General features: G+C 35.7%; 1 protein-coding gene across 1 annotated transcript in view; it reads left to right on the top strand.

Moving 5' to 3' along the window:
* Positions 1–15,653, top strand: part of CUL5 (cullin 5) — a 33,049-nt gene that overhangs the window by 7,069 nt on the left and 10,327 nt on the right. The window contains exons 3-11 of the mRNA XM_071554779.1: positions 2,024–2,123; positions 3,437–3,613; positions 6,631–6,772; positions 7,789–7,934; positions 8,011–8,091; positions 9,261–9,354; positions 12,888–13,018; positions 13,793–13,900; positions 14,477–14,541. Of these exons, the coding sequence (XP_071410880.1) occupies positions 2,024–2,123; positions 3,437–3,613; positions 6,631–6,772; positions 7,789–7,934; positions 8,011–8,091; positions 9,261–9,354; positions 12,888–13,018; positions 13,793–13,900; positions 14,477–14,541 (1,044 nt within the window). The remainder of the gene's footprint in view (positions 1–2,023; positions 2,124–3,436; positions 3,614–6,630; positions 6,773–7,788; positions 7,935–8,010; positions 8,092–9,260; positions 9,355–12,887; positions 13,019–13,792; positions 13,901–14,476; positions 14,542–15,653) is intronic.

The following is a 15,653-nucleotide window of genomic DNA, read 5'->3' as shown; positions in this document are numbered from 1 at the left end:
TTACTGCTTTGTCAGTAAGTCCATTTAGGGCAGTTTGCTGAATGTTACATTATTCTGATTTCAACGGCTTTCTTCTAAAGTAATTTAAGAATGCTATTGAAGTAGCAGGGTGATGCAGTTTAACTGGTATAATTTGAATATTTTTGTGCCCTAAGAATGATACAGTAATACTTTTCAGACAATGTTTGCATTAATGTACCTTCTGAAAACCCTGCCATTTTCTTCCTTCCAAAAAGTCCAGAGTGGCTTCTTGTTAGGCAATGATTTTTTCGTAAAATGCATAATTTGATTTTTGCCAACATTATACAGGAACGAATTACAAAAGACATATCAGAAGTATATCTAAAATAATCTTCGTTTCAGTGGAGTTATTTTCCCTCCAATACAGTTGTAGCTTAAACCTGCAGACTCTCCTGCTTTTTAAAATCTGTCACAAAACTAGTTTTTATTGAAATGCAGTCGTGGTGCACTCTGTGTCTTTATTGCTCTTTTTGATGAGCACGGTGTAGTGACTTTTTTTCCACCCATCTTACTGCACCTGTGATACTTTTCTGCCATCCAAAATGAATAGTAATTTATCGTGTAATTGGGTGTTAATATCTTATGATGTCTCTGCTGCAGTAGTTGCTAGAAACATGGTATAGTTAGGGTAAAAATTCAGTTCTGAATAATTGCTTTAATTATTAATAACTAGTTCAATAGTTCTACATTAGGATTGAAACTTTCTATTTGTTGTTTTTCTTGTACCTGAATTATGGAACAGAACTTAAGTAATTCATGGCTAAAATAAGGCTATTGAGGGAAAGGAACCCACTCTCCAAGGTTCATATTTTTGGACAGTGCTCTTTGTTAAGTTTCTCAATAAAAATTCAAAATCTGTAGGTGTCTTCTACTTGTCCTTTGAGTACAATTATCCAGTATTGCTTTTTTTTCAGTCAGGAAACAGTGACATTCTAAATGCAGTAACATCTTTCTGCATGTGAACGTTGCATAAGTTCCACCAGTTAGGGAAACCTCTGAAATCCTGGGCCTGTTCCTTTGATCTGTGTTACAGGAACTTTTTACTTTGCAAGCTTTGTCTTTTCAGTTAAACTAAAAAAGCTGCTTTTGTATTGAAATAAGTGTATTCATTTAATAGGGACAAAGTAATAACTTTATGTGGCTGCTTTTCTGTGAAAATTTGGCCTTATTAATGAAAGGCAGAGGAACCAGCGGATGGTAATAAGTCAAAAAAAGGCTTGCTAGGCCACATTGTATGTGATGTATGGTTAGGAATGGAACTTGCTTAATTTAGTCTTCATTATGGAAAGAGTAGGAATTAAGTTACACTTGCTGGGCTGTTGGTAGGAAAAATTTTGCTTGTCAGGTAGGGAAAAATTTGTTTGAATGTTGATTCAAACTCAGTAATAGAATTTTGCTTTGCAGTGTTGTTTGGTAGCTTTTCTGCAGTAAGGTTCCACTTTAAAATGCTACCACTGCCATGAAATGTTAAGTCATCTTACTAAACTAATTCCATCATCTTTTAAATTATGTGATCCCTCACAGTTCAAATTTCTCATGAGAAAGGTCTGTTTCCTTTGTAGCACAAGGATGTTTTAGTGTTCAGGCTGTGAAACTGTCAGTGAAGGTTGCATGGTAATGAAAGTATTTTAGAATAGCATGGGTTGAGTGGTAATGCTGCTGCTGGCAAGTGATTTCTATCTTTGTCAAAGGAAAAGTTTGAAAATTGTCCTTCATTCAATAAGGATTATTGAATAGTACCGAAAACAGAATTGTCTTTGATATCTCCTTCTTGACCATAGCCTTCTCCTAGGCAGGTAGCAGTTACATGCTCCCAGGACTTTTCTTAAAGCCTCACTCTCTTCCCCAGACTTGTCTTCTTGCACATGTCACTGGAACCTGTGTGTTGTTTGATAATGATAGATAAAAAGTGTTTAAATTTCTTACGATGGTTTAAGCCTCATACATTACAGCATTAAAATTTGAGTAGCTGTTACTAAAAGGTGGATAAATTGTTTTCTAGAGATGTACATGCAGTTTGCTTGTGGGATGATAAAGGTCCAGCAAAAATCCATCAGGCTCTGAAGGAAGACATCCTTGATTTTATTAAACAGGCACAAGCAGTAAGTTCTTAACGTTTCATAACTTCTATTCATATTGTTAGAAAAATAACCATATAGTTCTGACTTTCATTGGATCTAAATGCCTTGCTTTTTTGTTTGAAATTTCATGATGTTCTGAAGGTCATAATTACCCTGCAAACTTCTATTGACAAAAAGAAGACTTAGCCTTGAGCATTTGCCTTGGTGCATTGTTTTCTTACAGTGCTCGAAGCTGGGGTGGTCAGTGATATCTTTGTTTATCCGACAGTGCTTATGGAATCTTCTTCCACTTGAAAACTCCTTAAGGCAGAATTTTCCATAAGAAATCACTGAGAAAAAACAGTAATTTCTATAGCTTTGGTGCTGTGCTGACACATTCATGGATGGCTTTAAAATGAGCCACATGTATGGCGTACCACAAATATCTGTGCAATCGACAGCGAGCTTGGGCTGTCCAGCTTTATGGGCTTCTCTCCAGACAACTGAGTTCGTCAGTAGCTTCAAAGGAAATTCTTGTGTTTGTAAACATACCAAAAGATGTCATCTGTAATAATGGTTTTAAAAGAGGGGATTGTTGTTGGAATTTAAAAAAACAAAAAAAATCACATGGCAAAGGTTTGTAAAGTTAAAAATGGAAGTCTGTAAAACCTTCCTTTAGTGAAGTGATTTACACCACTAAGGCTTTGCTTCAGGAAAACAGTTTTTTATAGAGGGATTTGTACAACCAAACGTAAAAAAAGAAGTTCCACAGCTTACTTGCTTACATGCATAAATGCTATGCTGAAGTGAGGCCTTTGATATGGTCTGTGTTGGCTGTTATTTGACAGGCAGTTTTTAAGCATTTTGGTAGCCATTGTACAGTGTAGCTGTAGTTTCCAGGCTTTATTAAAATATACATGTTCACTAGCTGTCTGAGTCTAAGGAAAGGTCAGTAGATGCCATTGAATCGAAACTTTTCACTACATGGAATATAACATAGTCCTTACAGCTTTATGGTTTGTTGGGGGTTTTTTTTTGCATATGGTTATACCAGTAATGCCAAAGGTTTTCATATTTTTGGCTTGCAGATGGCTTAAAAGGAGAAAAAAAAAGTTAATTTGGAAAATTCTAGCTTGCTGACTACTTGCTTGTTGCTATATTTCTTTACCCTTTAGAATTGACCCATATGCCATGGGTTAATAACCACTTCCATAAACTAAATGACTTTTTTATTCTGGTATATCTGTATATCTGAGTTTTACATGGGGAGATATTTTCAGTATAAGCAAAGTCAGCCCATATTTTGTGCATAAATTTGGTTATAAATTACCTCCTCTTCTCTGCCCTCCCTGCAGAGAGTGCTGAGTCACCAGGACGATACAGCTTTGCTGAAAGCCTATATAGTGGAGTGGCGCAAGTTCTTCACACAGTGTGATATTCTGCCCAAGCCATTTTGCCAATTAGAGATTACTTTAATGGGCAAGCAGGGCAGCAACAAGAAGTCTAACGTAGAGGACAGTATTGTTCGGAAGGTAAGTGATCGGTGTGAAGGGCTGTGGTACACTCTGTTTGCCCACAGGAACAGTACGGGGGGATTCTGTAGCTGAAAACGAAACCACACCACTCATGTAACATGATGTATCACTTTGCTTTGGTGGGAGGGCCAGAACAACACTGCAACTTTTTTTTCCCCTCTCCATGATAGTTTCACTTTGTTTCTCCAGTTTCGCTTTGTCTGTTAACAGTTTTGTTCATGTGATTAAAGCATTTCTTTTTGGGGCTTTGGGTTTGTTTGGGTTTTGGAGGGTTTTTTGGTAGGGGCTTTTTTGTTTGGGTTTTGTTTAATTATGACTTGAATTCTGGAATGACAAGTAGTTGTAAATTCACCTACTTTTTCTGTATTTGTGAGTAGCAAGTGTATCTGTATACATAAGTAAGTAGTTTTTCTGCTCCTAGTTTATATCCCTAGGACAAAATCTTAATTGGAACATATCTCTGCATTTTATAAGTGACCAATTAAATACTGTCATCTTAAGTTAAATATGGATATTGATATCTCAATTTCCCCTCTTTTCTCAAAACTGTCAGACATATCAGTGAAAAGATTGGACATGTAGAATCTTGTGGATATGATCTTTCTACAGTTTCCTATCAAACATGTAAAGAAAGTCTAGGAGTTTGAGTGTGGAGTAGTCAGTGTTCTGAGTCCCATCAATAGTGGTCCTGGAAATTGCTTTAGTCATTTATTTTAAGAAAACAAAAGATATCAGTTGTAAAATGTTAAGCAGTTTAGTGTAACATCATTCATTATTACTTTTCATTGCAGAAAGTATCTGTAGGGAAATAAAATTTCTTTAGTAGTCTTTAATACGGGACTGAAGATCATTTTAACTGTTCCCCTATCTCCAGGATGGGAAGACCAAAATAGTTTGAATGCCTTACTTTGAGCAAGGTTTTTTTCTTTCTATTTTGACATCTTGTCCCTATACCTCTGGAAGAAAAGGAAGAGAGAACAGCAGCAAAGAGAGGAATCACCACCTCAGGTTACCTTTTTAGTTTGCATAGTTTGTTGGAGAAAGTGTGTGATCTTACTAGGTTCACCAAGATGTGGAAAACTTGAACTCTTAATTCTGCTTTATGCAGAAGACAAGAGAACTAAGAAATTAAAGGAAAAACGAGGTCAAGCAGACAAAAGTAAGCAAGAGAATCCAGGAGAAAGAACTGATTTCTAACAATTCAGGTTTTGGTCAGGGCTGAAGCTGATGGAGGTGTCTTGTCTCTCATATGCAGTCCAGTGAAGACCAGCTCATCATTCGGACATTAAAGCCCAGAGTCTCCAGCCTATCTCATTATTTCATGTTCACTGCTGAAGGTCACTTTCTGTTTCTGGCATCATTCTCTGTAGTTTTCAAAAAAGTGCCTCATGGAAACTTTTCCCATGCTTGAGAAGTTCTTCATATAGTCACCCAAAATGATACAGGTGTTTTCCTTCAAATATCTGTATGAAACGTCCCTATCCATAATGTCTAGAAGCAGTCTGACTGTGACAGAGCAGTCAATGTACCTGCCAGGCTGCTTGACATTATTTCACCATTTCCTTCTCCATTTTTTACTCACTTCTGCTCTTGTAAACCGGTTCTGTAATTGCACAGTGCAATATAATGTTTATATCAATAGAGTTAAAGTAATAAAAATGTAATGGAGGAAGTGTAATTAAATAAAGCTTTGCTTCTAAGAATGTTGCAATGTTGTAAACATTCCCTTCCAACATGTATGACTTCAGTCTCAGAAATGGAAATTGAGTGGAAATTGAGTTATGGAGAAGTTAAGAGTAAAGTATGGTAAACTTAACTCCCTTGAAAGGAGATCTGACTTTTATTAGGTGCTTGCTGTGTTAGAATCTAGAATTTACAAAGCAGGAATGGAATAAGATTTTCTAATCCTTACTATTACCTTTGCCATACAATGGTGTCAAGTCATTCTAAGTTCATTTTTAGTAAGCTTTTTCACAGTCATGACATAAAGTTTGAATTGGTAAATTTTATGATTCCACCCTGCTTTCCACTGCCAGTGTAGACTGACAATTACTGTGCTTAAATTACATTCATATCAGTTACTGTCAAGTCTGTAGATGGTCTAAGTTTGAGCTGTCTTCTAAAGCAATGAAATGGCCTGTGTTGGATAGAAAAAAATAACATTATTTTGGAAGCTTTGGCATAATTGCATGAGGTATTCAGTGGCATATAGAATGATCCAGACTGAGTGTCTGAGAGGAAAAAAATAACTTGAAGCAAAATAACTTTAAAGTGAATTATTATTTTTAGCAAACACGTAGCATGTTTCAGGAGCTAATAGGGCTTAGGTGGGCACAAGTATGGTGGTCAGGTGTTATGCAATGCATTTGCAGCAGCATCAGTAGCAATCAGCAAAATAAATATATCTTACAATGGAATATAAAGGGGCCCACTGAGTGATGCAGATTTTGATAGGAGCCTGTATAACTGATTTTAAAACTTTGTGGTGTTTAGATGAGATTTGGAGGGCTTTTTATAAATCACACATGCATTACGCTTGCATACTAAACTTTCTTGTTAGATAAATGCAATCCAAAACTATCAATCTTTTTCTTTACGTAATTGTGGTGTTGGTTGAGTTTCGTTTAAGACTGCACCTGCAAAATGGATGTGTGGCTCCAAAGTACCCCCTGATATTGCAATTCCTGACCTGTTGCATTGCTTGAAAAGTTACTTGACTGTTTACCAAGAACTGTAGAAACAATGCAGAATTATAGAATAATACATGCATTAAATATGATTTCCCCTAGCTGTTCATTTACATAAAGCAGGCTTGGAATGTAAGCTGAGTATTAGTTCTGTAACAAGTTCAGAGCAAGATGAAGTTCTAGCATAGCTGAACTGCTGTGTGACGGGAAAATTACATTATAAATTGCTTGATTTCTGTTTCTGATGTCTTGCATTTCTTTTGCACAAACTTAGGTCTGCATGTACCTTTCTGACAGGATTTTTTTTTCCTTTCTCCTGATACACAGCTCATGCTGGATACGTGGAATGAATCCATATTTTCAAATATAAAAAATAGACTTCAAGACAGTGCAATGAAGCTGGTTCATGCGGAAAGACTGGGAGAAGCTTTCGACTCTCAGCTCGTTATTGGAGTTCGAGAATCGTATGGTATGTCTTGCACAGCCCAATCTGTTGCCTCCTCATTTTACTACATTAATTTTCTTCATATGAATTTTCTTCATATGAATTTGGGAGTTGTGGTAGAGTTAAAGGTATTATCTCAGCATTTTGTTCTGTTCTTTTTGTTGTTCATGTTAATACATGATACCAAACAAATTCTGTGTATATTCTTAACTTCTAAGTGATTTACCTGTGAATCAGTTCCTGCAAAATCCAGGTTTTCAAAGAGAAAACTTTTGGACCTTTTAGAGTTGCAGATACACCTTTGTCTGTACTCCTTTACGTGCTGTTTCTGATTCTTCAGACAGTTTGAAGAAGAAATGCTAAGCAGCTGCATTTAAGATTTTATTCATTGCAGAACAGATCTGTGTATCTGAAACCTCTATGATATTTCACCATTGTCTGCTGCTTTGCAGCCTCTTGAATTAAACTTGTGGGTAATACTCGCTTGGATGCCTTTATAGATGACCAATTCTAAATTTTTTTAAAGCATTTTCTATTTAGTGACTATTTCTCTGTAAAAGTTGAGAGGAAAGTGGAAATTTTTCCAAATAGTGCAAAGCACTGCAGTAAGCTCACTGTCTCCATTCTTGTAAAACAGGGGAAAAAAAGACATTGTGATTCTAATAAGAGTGTCTAAGAGAAGCTTTTTATTCAGTCAGATGGAGAATTTTCACTTCATTAGACATTATGCTGAGTGGTTTTTTTCCCTCCTTACAGTTTTCCATTTGTATGTGTATTTATGGTTACCATGTTTGAATGTCTGAAGTACTGGAGCTGAGTATGCTTCTTTTTCCAGTTCCCTGTAGTTAATCTGAATGTTTTTCAGAGCAAAAAACTGGACAAATTTGTTAACTTTTTGTGATCAGAGTGGATTTGTCAGGTATTTCAAGTTGTTCAGTGCAACCTTCTGATACAGGACTCACTCTCTCATTGAGATTTTCTTATTATTAGCCACGTAAGTTTCCAAGACTTGAGAGTAAGTTTGGACTTTCTCTTTGCAGTTAATCTTTGTTCTAATCCTGAAGATAAACTTCAGATATATCGGGATAACTTTGAAAAGGCATATTTGGATTCAACAGAGAGATTTTATAGAACACAAGCTCCTTCTTATTTACAACAAAACGGTGTACAGAATTATATGAAATATGTAAGTAAAAATTCTGTTGTAATTCTGATCTGAAAGTATTAGTGCTTAAAATGATTGCTGTTCTACTTTTGCACAGGCAGATGCTAAACTAAAAGAAGAAGAGAAAAGAGCACTACGATATTTAGAAACAAGACGTGAATGTAACTCTGTAGAAGCAGTGAGTATAACATGTAGAAACTATGTATTTCATATTTATGTAGTATTATTACATTGCAGATTTTGTTTTTCTGTTACAGTAGTATTTGGCAGCAGTAAATTGAAACTGTTTGTTTTATAGTTTTTAATCATACATTATGTTTTTAGCAAAAATATGTATTACTTTGCAATCTACAATTTCTACAGGAGTTTTAATAGTACATGTAGATCAAAAGTTCAAACTGAAGGGCAGGTTTTTATTCACATTGGTTCTTGTTCTTTTATTTTGAGTCAGGTATGGTGGGATTTTTTCCCTGTTTGAAAATAAGCTGGCCAATCTGATTGGCAAAGGGTTTCTCAGGGCTTATTTAGAATACCTGAAAGAGTTATTGTTCATTGTAAACAAAAGGAGCAATAGAAATTTCATTAAGACTGTAATAGATTTCCTCTTAGGCTGAAGTATGGCCATTTAATATAAAGGATGTTTTTCTTTTTTTCCTTCCCCTTCTTTCCTCTTGGGCAATATTTCACACAGTTCAGATTCGGGAGGAAGATTTAACTGCAATAAATAGTTCATAATTGTCTGCATTGAGATTAGTTCAGGAAACAGGTTACTTTAAATAAATACCTTTTAAATCTGATTTTTTTTCCCCAGTGGATCAAAGTGTGCTTTACATCTTTTTTTAAGCTGTGAATCATTCATTTTGCACAGCTATAAATTGTAACCTGTATGAAGGGGCTGACAAAAGAGAGATGGTTCTGACATGTACTAGCAGTTTCTGTTCTAGATCTAGTGCCTTGCTCAAGCCGTACAGCCTGGTCCAAATAGGGTATGCTGGAATGAAAACTATTCTTAGCACTTGGATGTATACTTGGAAATGAAGTAGGGTAGTTGGTGTTCCAAAAGTAGTGGCTCCCTTGAGAGAAAAGAGTCAACAGAAATACTAAGCTCATTAATGGTTTGAAGGAGAGTTTTACCAAATTTACTAACCTAAACATTTTGAAGGAAGGCTCCTGTATTGATTCTATTCAAACTGCACATCCTTTTTATGAATCAGTGAATGAATTAATTGTTTTATAGAGCTGGTTGTTGAGAACAGGCTCTATTTTGTGTCATGGCAAATTTGAGGCATGTCAGACTTGGGTGTTCAGATGGGTGCATGAGCTAATTCTGTGTTTAATGTATTTCAGCTGATGGAGTGCTGCGTCAATGCCCTGGTGACATCCTTTAAAGAGACTATTTTAGCCGAATGCCAAGGCATGATCAAACGAAATGAAACAGAAAGTAAGTGAAGCTTCAAGAACAGTGCAGGTTGAACCCAGCATTAACTTCATAAAAATAGATTCATGTGTAGATATATCACGTTACAGTTTTTAATAGTTGGCGATAGTGTTTCACAGAAAAATATTACTGCACATAAACAATTTTGTCCCACAAAAAACTGCCGTCATTGGTTTGTACTTTTTTCTATCATTTCTGAAATTTGTATATACATTAACTTAATTTGAATGAGTGAATAGCTCTCATCTTACTTGACAAAAAAAGAATATTTTGTGTTCTGTTTTCTTAATTTTTTCCTACACTTACTTTCATCATATTGACCAACTCTTGTAAATGCTACATTTGTCTTTACCTTCTATTTGAATACTTCAGATATAAACACTCGCCCTTTATTTCGAGCCTGCTCCCCATTTACACTTGGAAAAAAAGTGAAGCATGTCTTTACAAGGCTCTTTTTCTGAAAGACAGGGAGAAATTTTTCTTATTCTGATTATTTGTGCCAGACCAGTACGTCAAATGAACAAAATGTCTGCAAGCTGTTCACGTGGTTTTATAGCCAATATTTCAGTGTGAGTATGGAAAGTTAGCTCTGCATGCCTTTTTAAAGTTCTCAGAAGTTTATTTTTTAATTCTGCTGCCAGAAATTGAGAGGCTAGTGTGATTCAGAAATCTTGTGTTGGTTCTGTATGATAAAACAAACTAGATCTGTCATTAAAGTGTCATAATTCAGGTAGGGAAATTAAGAAAAAAAATAGCTGAAATCACAGGTTAATTTTCCTTTGAAGTTTTGGTATCCTACAGCCAGGGAATATTTCTAATGTTTTATGAAATTTTCATTTCTATGGAAATGTGAAAACTGTTTTATGACTTAGAATATTGTCAAAAACACAAAGCTAGCATTTCAGAAAGTATTTGACCTCAAAACTATGTTATAGTGATCTGTTCATCTAGCTGCATGATTTCTGGCAGTAGTCCAGAGCTAAATGTAGAAAGCCACAAAACTTCTTACGAGTGTATGTTACAGCCTTTGGGAGAGTACAGGAGGCTTATGTAAATGTAGAGCTTCAGAAGGTTCATCTATGGCATCCAAAGCATCTTTCTGAAGGAACCTGTTGAAATATTCCCACAGTCCTCTCCTGTGGCTGTGTCTGCCCTGTGTCAGTGCTTGGTTGCAAAGTACCTCCACTTAGCATGGCAGAACTCTGTGAAATGTTATAATGAAGGACACAGGTGCAGATGACTAAAATGTAATTAAAGACTGGAGCTATACATAGTAATATATACATCTGATAATGCCCTCTGCTGTACTTGCTTATGCATGTGACTTTCTGATATTATTTTCCCCAAAGAATTTAGTGATGTTTTCTTTATTAAACAACACTGACAAAAAAAGGATTCTTTTGATGGGATTTTTTGGCTGAGCAGGGCACTACTGCAAAATACTCTTGTTATATTAAGTACTTAATATTTACATGCTGTGCAAAGGAAGGAATAATGTTTTCCAACTAAAAGCTGTCAAATATGTCATAGCTTGCAAAGACTTGATGATTGATTTAGTGTATTTTTATTTGCTTATAATAATGGGGATGGGAGGCCTAAATTTTATTCTTGAAGTACCAAGAAATACTTGGCTTTTATGAATAAAAAATGTAAACAGACTAAGTGTGCCCCAACAACTAATCCCCAATAGAGATTTCTTTACTGTTCAGTGTCATAATATGTTCTGAGAGAAATTTCCAGTGAAATCCTCCTTTTGATTTTGTTACTTTGAATTTTGTCTTTGAAGAATTTGGAGGGTTTTGGGGTTCCTGCAGTTTTAGGGATGGAGTCTTCCTTTGCCACCAGTTCTCAGGAGAATTTTTTTCTTGAATTATTCATGCCATCACTAGTTTACAGGAACAGATGTAGAACCCTTTAATGTATAATTTTATTTCTCTTTTTTTCTGTCATCTCTTCCTCCCTCTTACGCTTTTTAAAATACAGCTTAAAAGATCCAGTAAAAGTTGGGTGAGCTTTTTTGGACTTCCTCTATGTAAAACATTCCTGCCATCACTTACAGTACATCTAAATTGCGCTGAGAATGCCTCTGAGTCAATTTTCTTTTTCTAGTTCCTGAAATCTTGTTGTTCAACCCATTGTGAGTTGTCTCTAATACCATTCTAGGTTCTTATTGAAGGTTGTTTGAAGTTTCCATTCTTTAATTTGCATTGTTATGTCCTAAAAGGATTTTTTTTCCTTTTATGGGCCTTGCTTTTCTATTTGCTCCTGCAGCACCTGCTGAGATGCAGAAGTTGGTATCATACTTCATCCTCAGTAGTGACAGGATCCTGATGTTTGTTGCTGACAGAAGTATTGCTGAGGAGGCTTTTCCCATTTTGCAGTAGATATAACATTGGGAAACTAAGAGAATCTATAAATTTTTTTTCTATCAAAAGAAGGATCACAGTTCCATGATTGATTTGTTCTACTTCATTAAGCAGAGTCCTTTGCTGTGTTGAGTTCAGATCTCTGGTCTCTCTGCAACAATCTGGTGACCTTAATCCCGATGTTCTTTGTGGAGAGCTTTGTTAAGATGATTATTGATGTTTCAGTACAGTTTTTTTAGCAGTCTTGAAATATCTTCACAAAAAGTAGATGAATAAATCACATCACTTCGTGACATTTTTGAACTGGTAACTTTCAGAAAAACTTAATAAACTCTTTGGGAAAAAGAGTTCACTGTTTGCCTTAGTTTTGGTTACTTCAGAATTTTGCATGCTTTTGATAAAAAAAAATCATTATAGGTGATATTGAAAGATATACAGAGACAGCTCTGTTTAGCTTTAATGTAAAATTTTAAAATGTCTTGGATACTTACGATTTCTGCCTAAACTCCTGTAAGCTTCCAGCTGAGAGAGAGCCATTTTTGCCAAGGATTTTATGGCAGGCAGAACCTGCATTTAATTCAAGTTGCCACTTCTTTTATGGGGTTTTATACGAGCTTGTGGTAGTGTATGCATAAGCAAGTATCACATTGCAGTAAACACTTTGCTTTGCCTTCAGACAAATTTTTGGGATAAGGGTAGATTAGATTTGAGGCAGTCAGAGGAGGCAGAGACAACTCAGGCTGCAGTGTGATCAGAAGGCTACACCGAAGACGAAAGACTTTTTTAGTTACAGCTTCACTTTTGTCTACTCCTGTATATAACATGCCAGCACACTATTGGTCAGCAGTTCACTTAACATACGTGGAAAGATTCTACTGGCTACAAGGTATTTTACATTCTACAGGTAGCTCTTTGGTCCTTAAGGGTGCATTCATTAATTACTTCAGACCTTAGGACATCCACACACACACTGTCACTCCCCACAATAAATCTCCTTGTAGAACAAGAATTAGAAGATTACTCGAAACATCTTTCTTTTTAAGGGATGAATTGTATTATCAGTGCTTTACGTATTTGGTGTTCCACTTGAGATATCCCTAGCAGAAATACAGTATATTTGGGGTTTTTTGGTCTTGGACTGCTGGCTTCATCAGTATTTGTATCTTTCAGAGTTGCATTTAATGTTTTCACTGATGGATAAGGTTCCTAATGGCATAGAGCCTATGCTGAAGGATTTGGAAGAACATATTGTTAGTGCTGGACTAGCAGACATGGTAGCAGCTGCTGAAACTATTACTACTGTAAGTGTATTGGTTTTTAATAAAACAGTGAAAAAACAACTTTGCTGAAGTTACTCCCTATTCATGGGACAAACTTGTGAATGGAAATAGTTCCTGGAGATTTTATGTTTAAACAAATTTTGATTTAAAACGAAGTTTTAAATGTCTTTAGGGTACCTTTATATTCCTAACATTTTCAGTTCTATTTTTATAATTTGAATTGAATTTGCAGTAAAGAAAAGGTTTTAAATTAAGTGCATAGCATGCTTTTATGATAGGATTGTGTTAGCTTCTAAATTAAAAAGTTCTAAACAATTTTTCCAGAATTCTAACTTTCTGATAATATTTGAAATTTGCTTTCAATCTATGAGTGGTTGCTGAGTGTGTAAAGTATAAGGATTTTTTTCCCCACTATTCTTTTTCAACTTTTTATCATCAGGATTTAGGAGGCCTGAGTGTCTGCAGCAATTAGGATGTATCTTTTGTTGGTCCTTGAAAACTTCTTTTTATTTTAAAAGTTATTGTTGGATACTTGAAAGTTATGTATGTTCTTGGATATATGTGTATGTGTGTGTGTGTATATATGTATATATTTCTTTCAAATACTATCCTGAAAGTCTGTGTATGGGCTTACATTCTGTAGAGTTCTTCAGTACAGAGAATAATGATAAAATGCACATTCATAGTTTGGAGGCTTTTGAGGATGCAACATTTTTACAGATTGGGGAATTACATGTAAGTTCACACTGAATTCTGTGGAGCCCTGGGGTTTTATTTGATTTTTTGCCTCTTTAGGATTCTGAGAAGTATGTAGAGCAATTGCTCACGCTATTTAATCGGTTTAGTAAGTTGGTTAAAGAAGCTTTTCAAGATGATCCAAGATTTCTTACTGCAAGAGATAAGGTATGCACTTCTTTTGACCTTTTGTGTTCAGTATAAGAATTGTTGTAATTCATATTATGATGTCTCCGAAATCCTTGGACCCATTCACTGTTAAATTTAGGTGCTGCTCTTAATCTAGTAAATATGCAGACTAAAATATTGACAAAACTTACTACCAACTGATTAGCATTCAATTTCTGTTGTAGTCCTGCATAAATTGGCATATGTTCAGCTTTGTGATGTTGTAGAGCACATTAGAAGATGGTATTTGTGTTGAGAACCTTAATGTCTGATTCAGCAGTAATTTCTGTTTAGAATTTACTACATATTTGTCTCATGACTTCAGACGTGCAACCTGCTCATGTAATCCCTTCCTAAGTTGTTTTTTAAAGAAAAGTAGTATGTTAATGGAAAAGAGGAAAATGTAAAGCTAAAGGGAAAACTGAGTCACAGAATTTGAATTCTCAAGTAGAATATAAAATCTGCAACCTTTGGGCTAATTAAAAAAATCAAATTAATTTCATGTTACAGTAGTCTATGCAATTCATATCAGAAAGGAATTGAGTGAAGCACCAACAATCTGTAATTATTTTTCAGGCATACAAAGCAGTTGTGAATGATGCTACAATATTTAAACTTGAATTGCCATTGAAGCAAAAGGGGTAAGCCATATAAACTTTATGTGAATCACAGTTTTTAAAACATCCCTTAAAAAAGTAACACTGTGTGGAAGGGCTTAGTGTTATTTGCATTATGGAATTTCAGTTTGTTCATTGACCTCAGGTAAGGCTCTCTTCACATGGAAGTGGATCAGTGAATAGCAGTTCTGTTTAAACTCAAATTTATTTGTAATAATTGGGGATACATTCTTTTATAGTAATGAGTTGGTTTGTTAGCTGAAGTTAATACCTTCCTGGATTATTAGTTCTGAAAACCTGAGCTGTAGAACTCTGCTGCAACTTCAGCCAATGTCCTGAGGAAAAATGTGTCGGTCATCTTTATGGGAACAACTATGGCTGATAAGGTGTAACCATCCACAAGGTGTTTTCCACCTCCTCTTGTGCCAGCTGTGAGTGTGACCTGTCTGGCTGTTACATTTTTGTTTCAGTGCAGGATTAACGAGGTTAGTTTAAACACCTTGCAGTAGATTAGGCAGACCTGCATGACTCAAGAAGGAGCATGCTTACAGTGGCTGCTCTGCTAACTCAGCCAAGAGAAGGCAGCACTCAGTTAATAGATTTTTAACATTTCCTGTGTGATGTGCCACTTGATTAGGAATTCGTATATTTTAGGTTGTTGGGATTGCTTATATGTAGTTAGTAGTCTGATCTACCATGGAAACAAAGCTTAGGTAGCTGGAATGCCAGCTTCCCTTTCCCATTACTACTTTTCTTTGTTGTCAGGATCTTGAAGACTCCTGTTCAGAAATACCTTGGAATGCATGGATTAAATAAGGGTTCTGTCTTGTAATAATGAAAAGACTAGTGATCTGCTTGTACTTCAAATGGCCTTTAGGGGGGCAGAAGACACTAGCCTGCAAGCTTCTTCATGAATTAAAAAAAGACAAGTTGCCTGAAAGTGTTAGCTCTGTCTATACTAATTGATGAGAGGGTGAGAGAATGGATTCCTGAGCTCGTTCTGGGCCCTGGAGAGTAGCAGTCAAGTTGGTGCTGTCTGACTCTAAGGAAAGGGATTGGTTCTTGGCACTTGGTTTTATTCTCCAGTATGGACACAGGTTCAGAATATGACCTTGTGCTTGCATTAATTTTGAAGA

The sequence above is a fragment of the Pithys albifrons genome, chromosome 1 (genome assembly GCF_047495875.1).
Source record: "Pithys albifrons albifrons isolate INPA30051 chromosome 1, PitAlb_v1, whole genome shotgun sequence".
NCBI lineage: Eukaryota > Metazoa > Chordata > Aves > Passeriformes > Thamnophilidae > Pithys > Pithys albifrons.
This window is presented reverse-complemented; position numbering and strand designations above follow the sequence as displayed.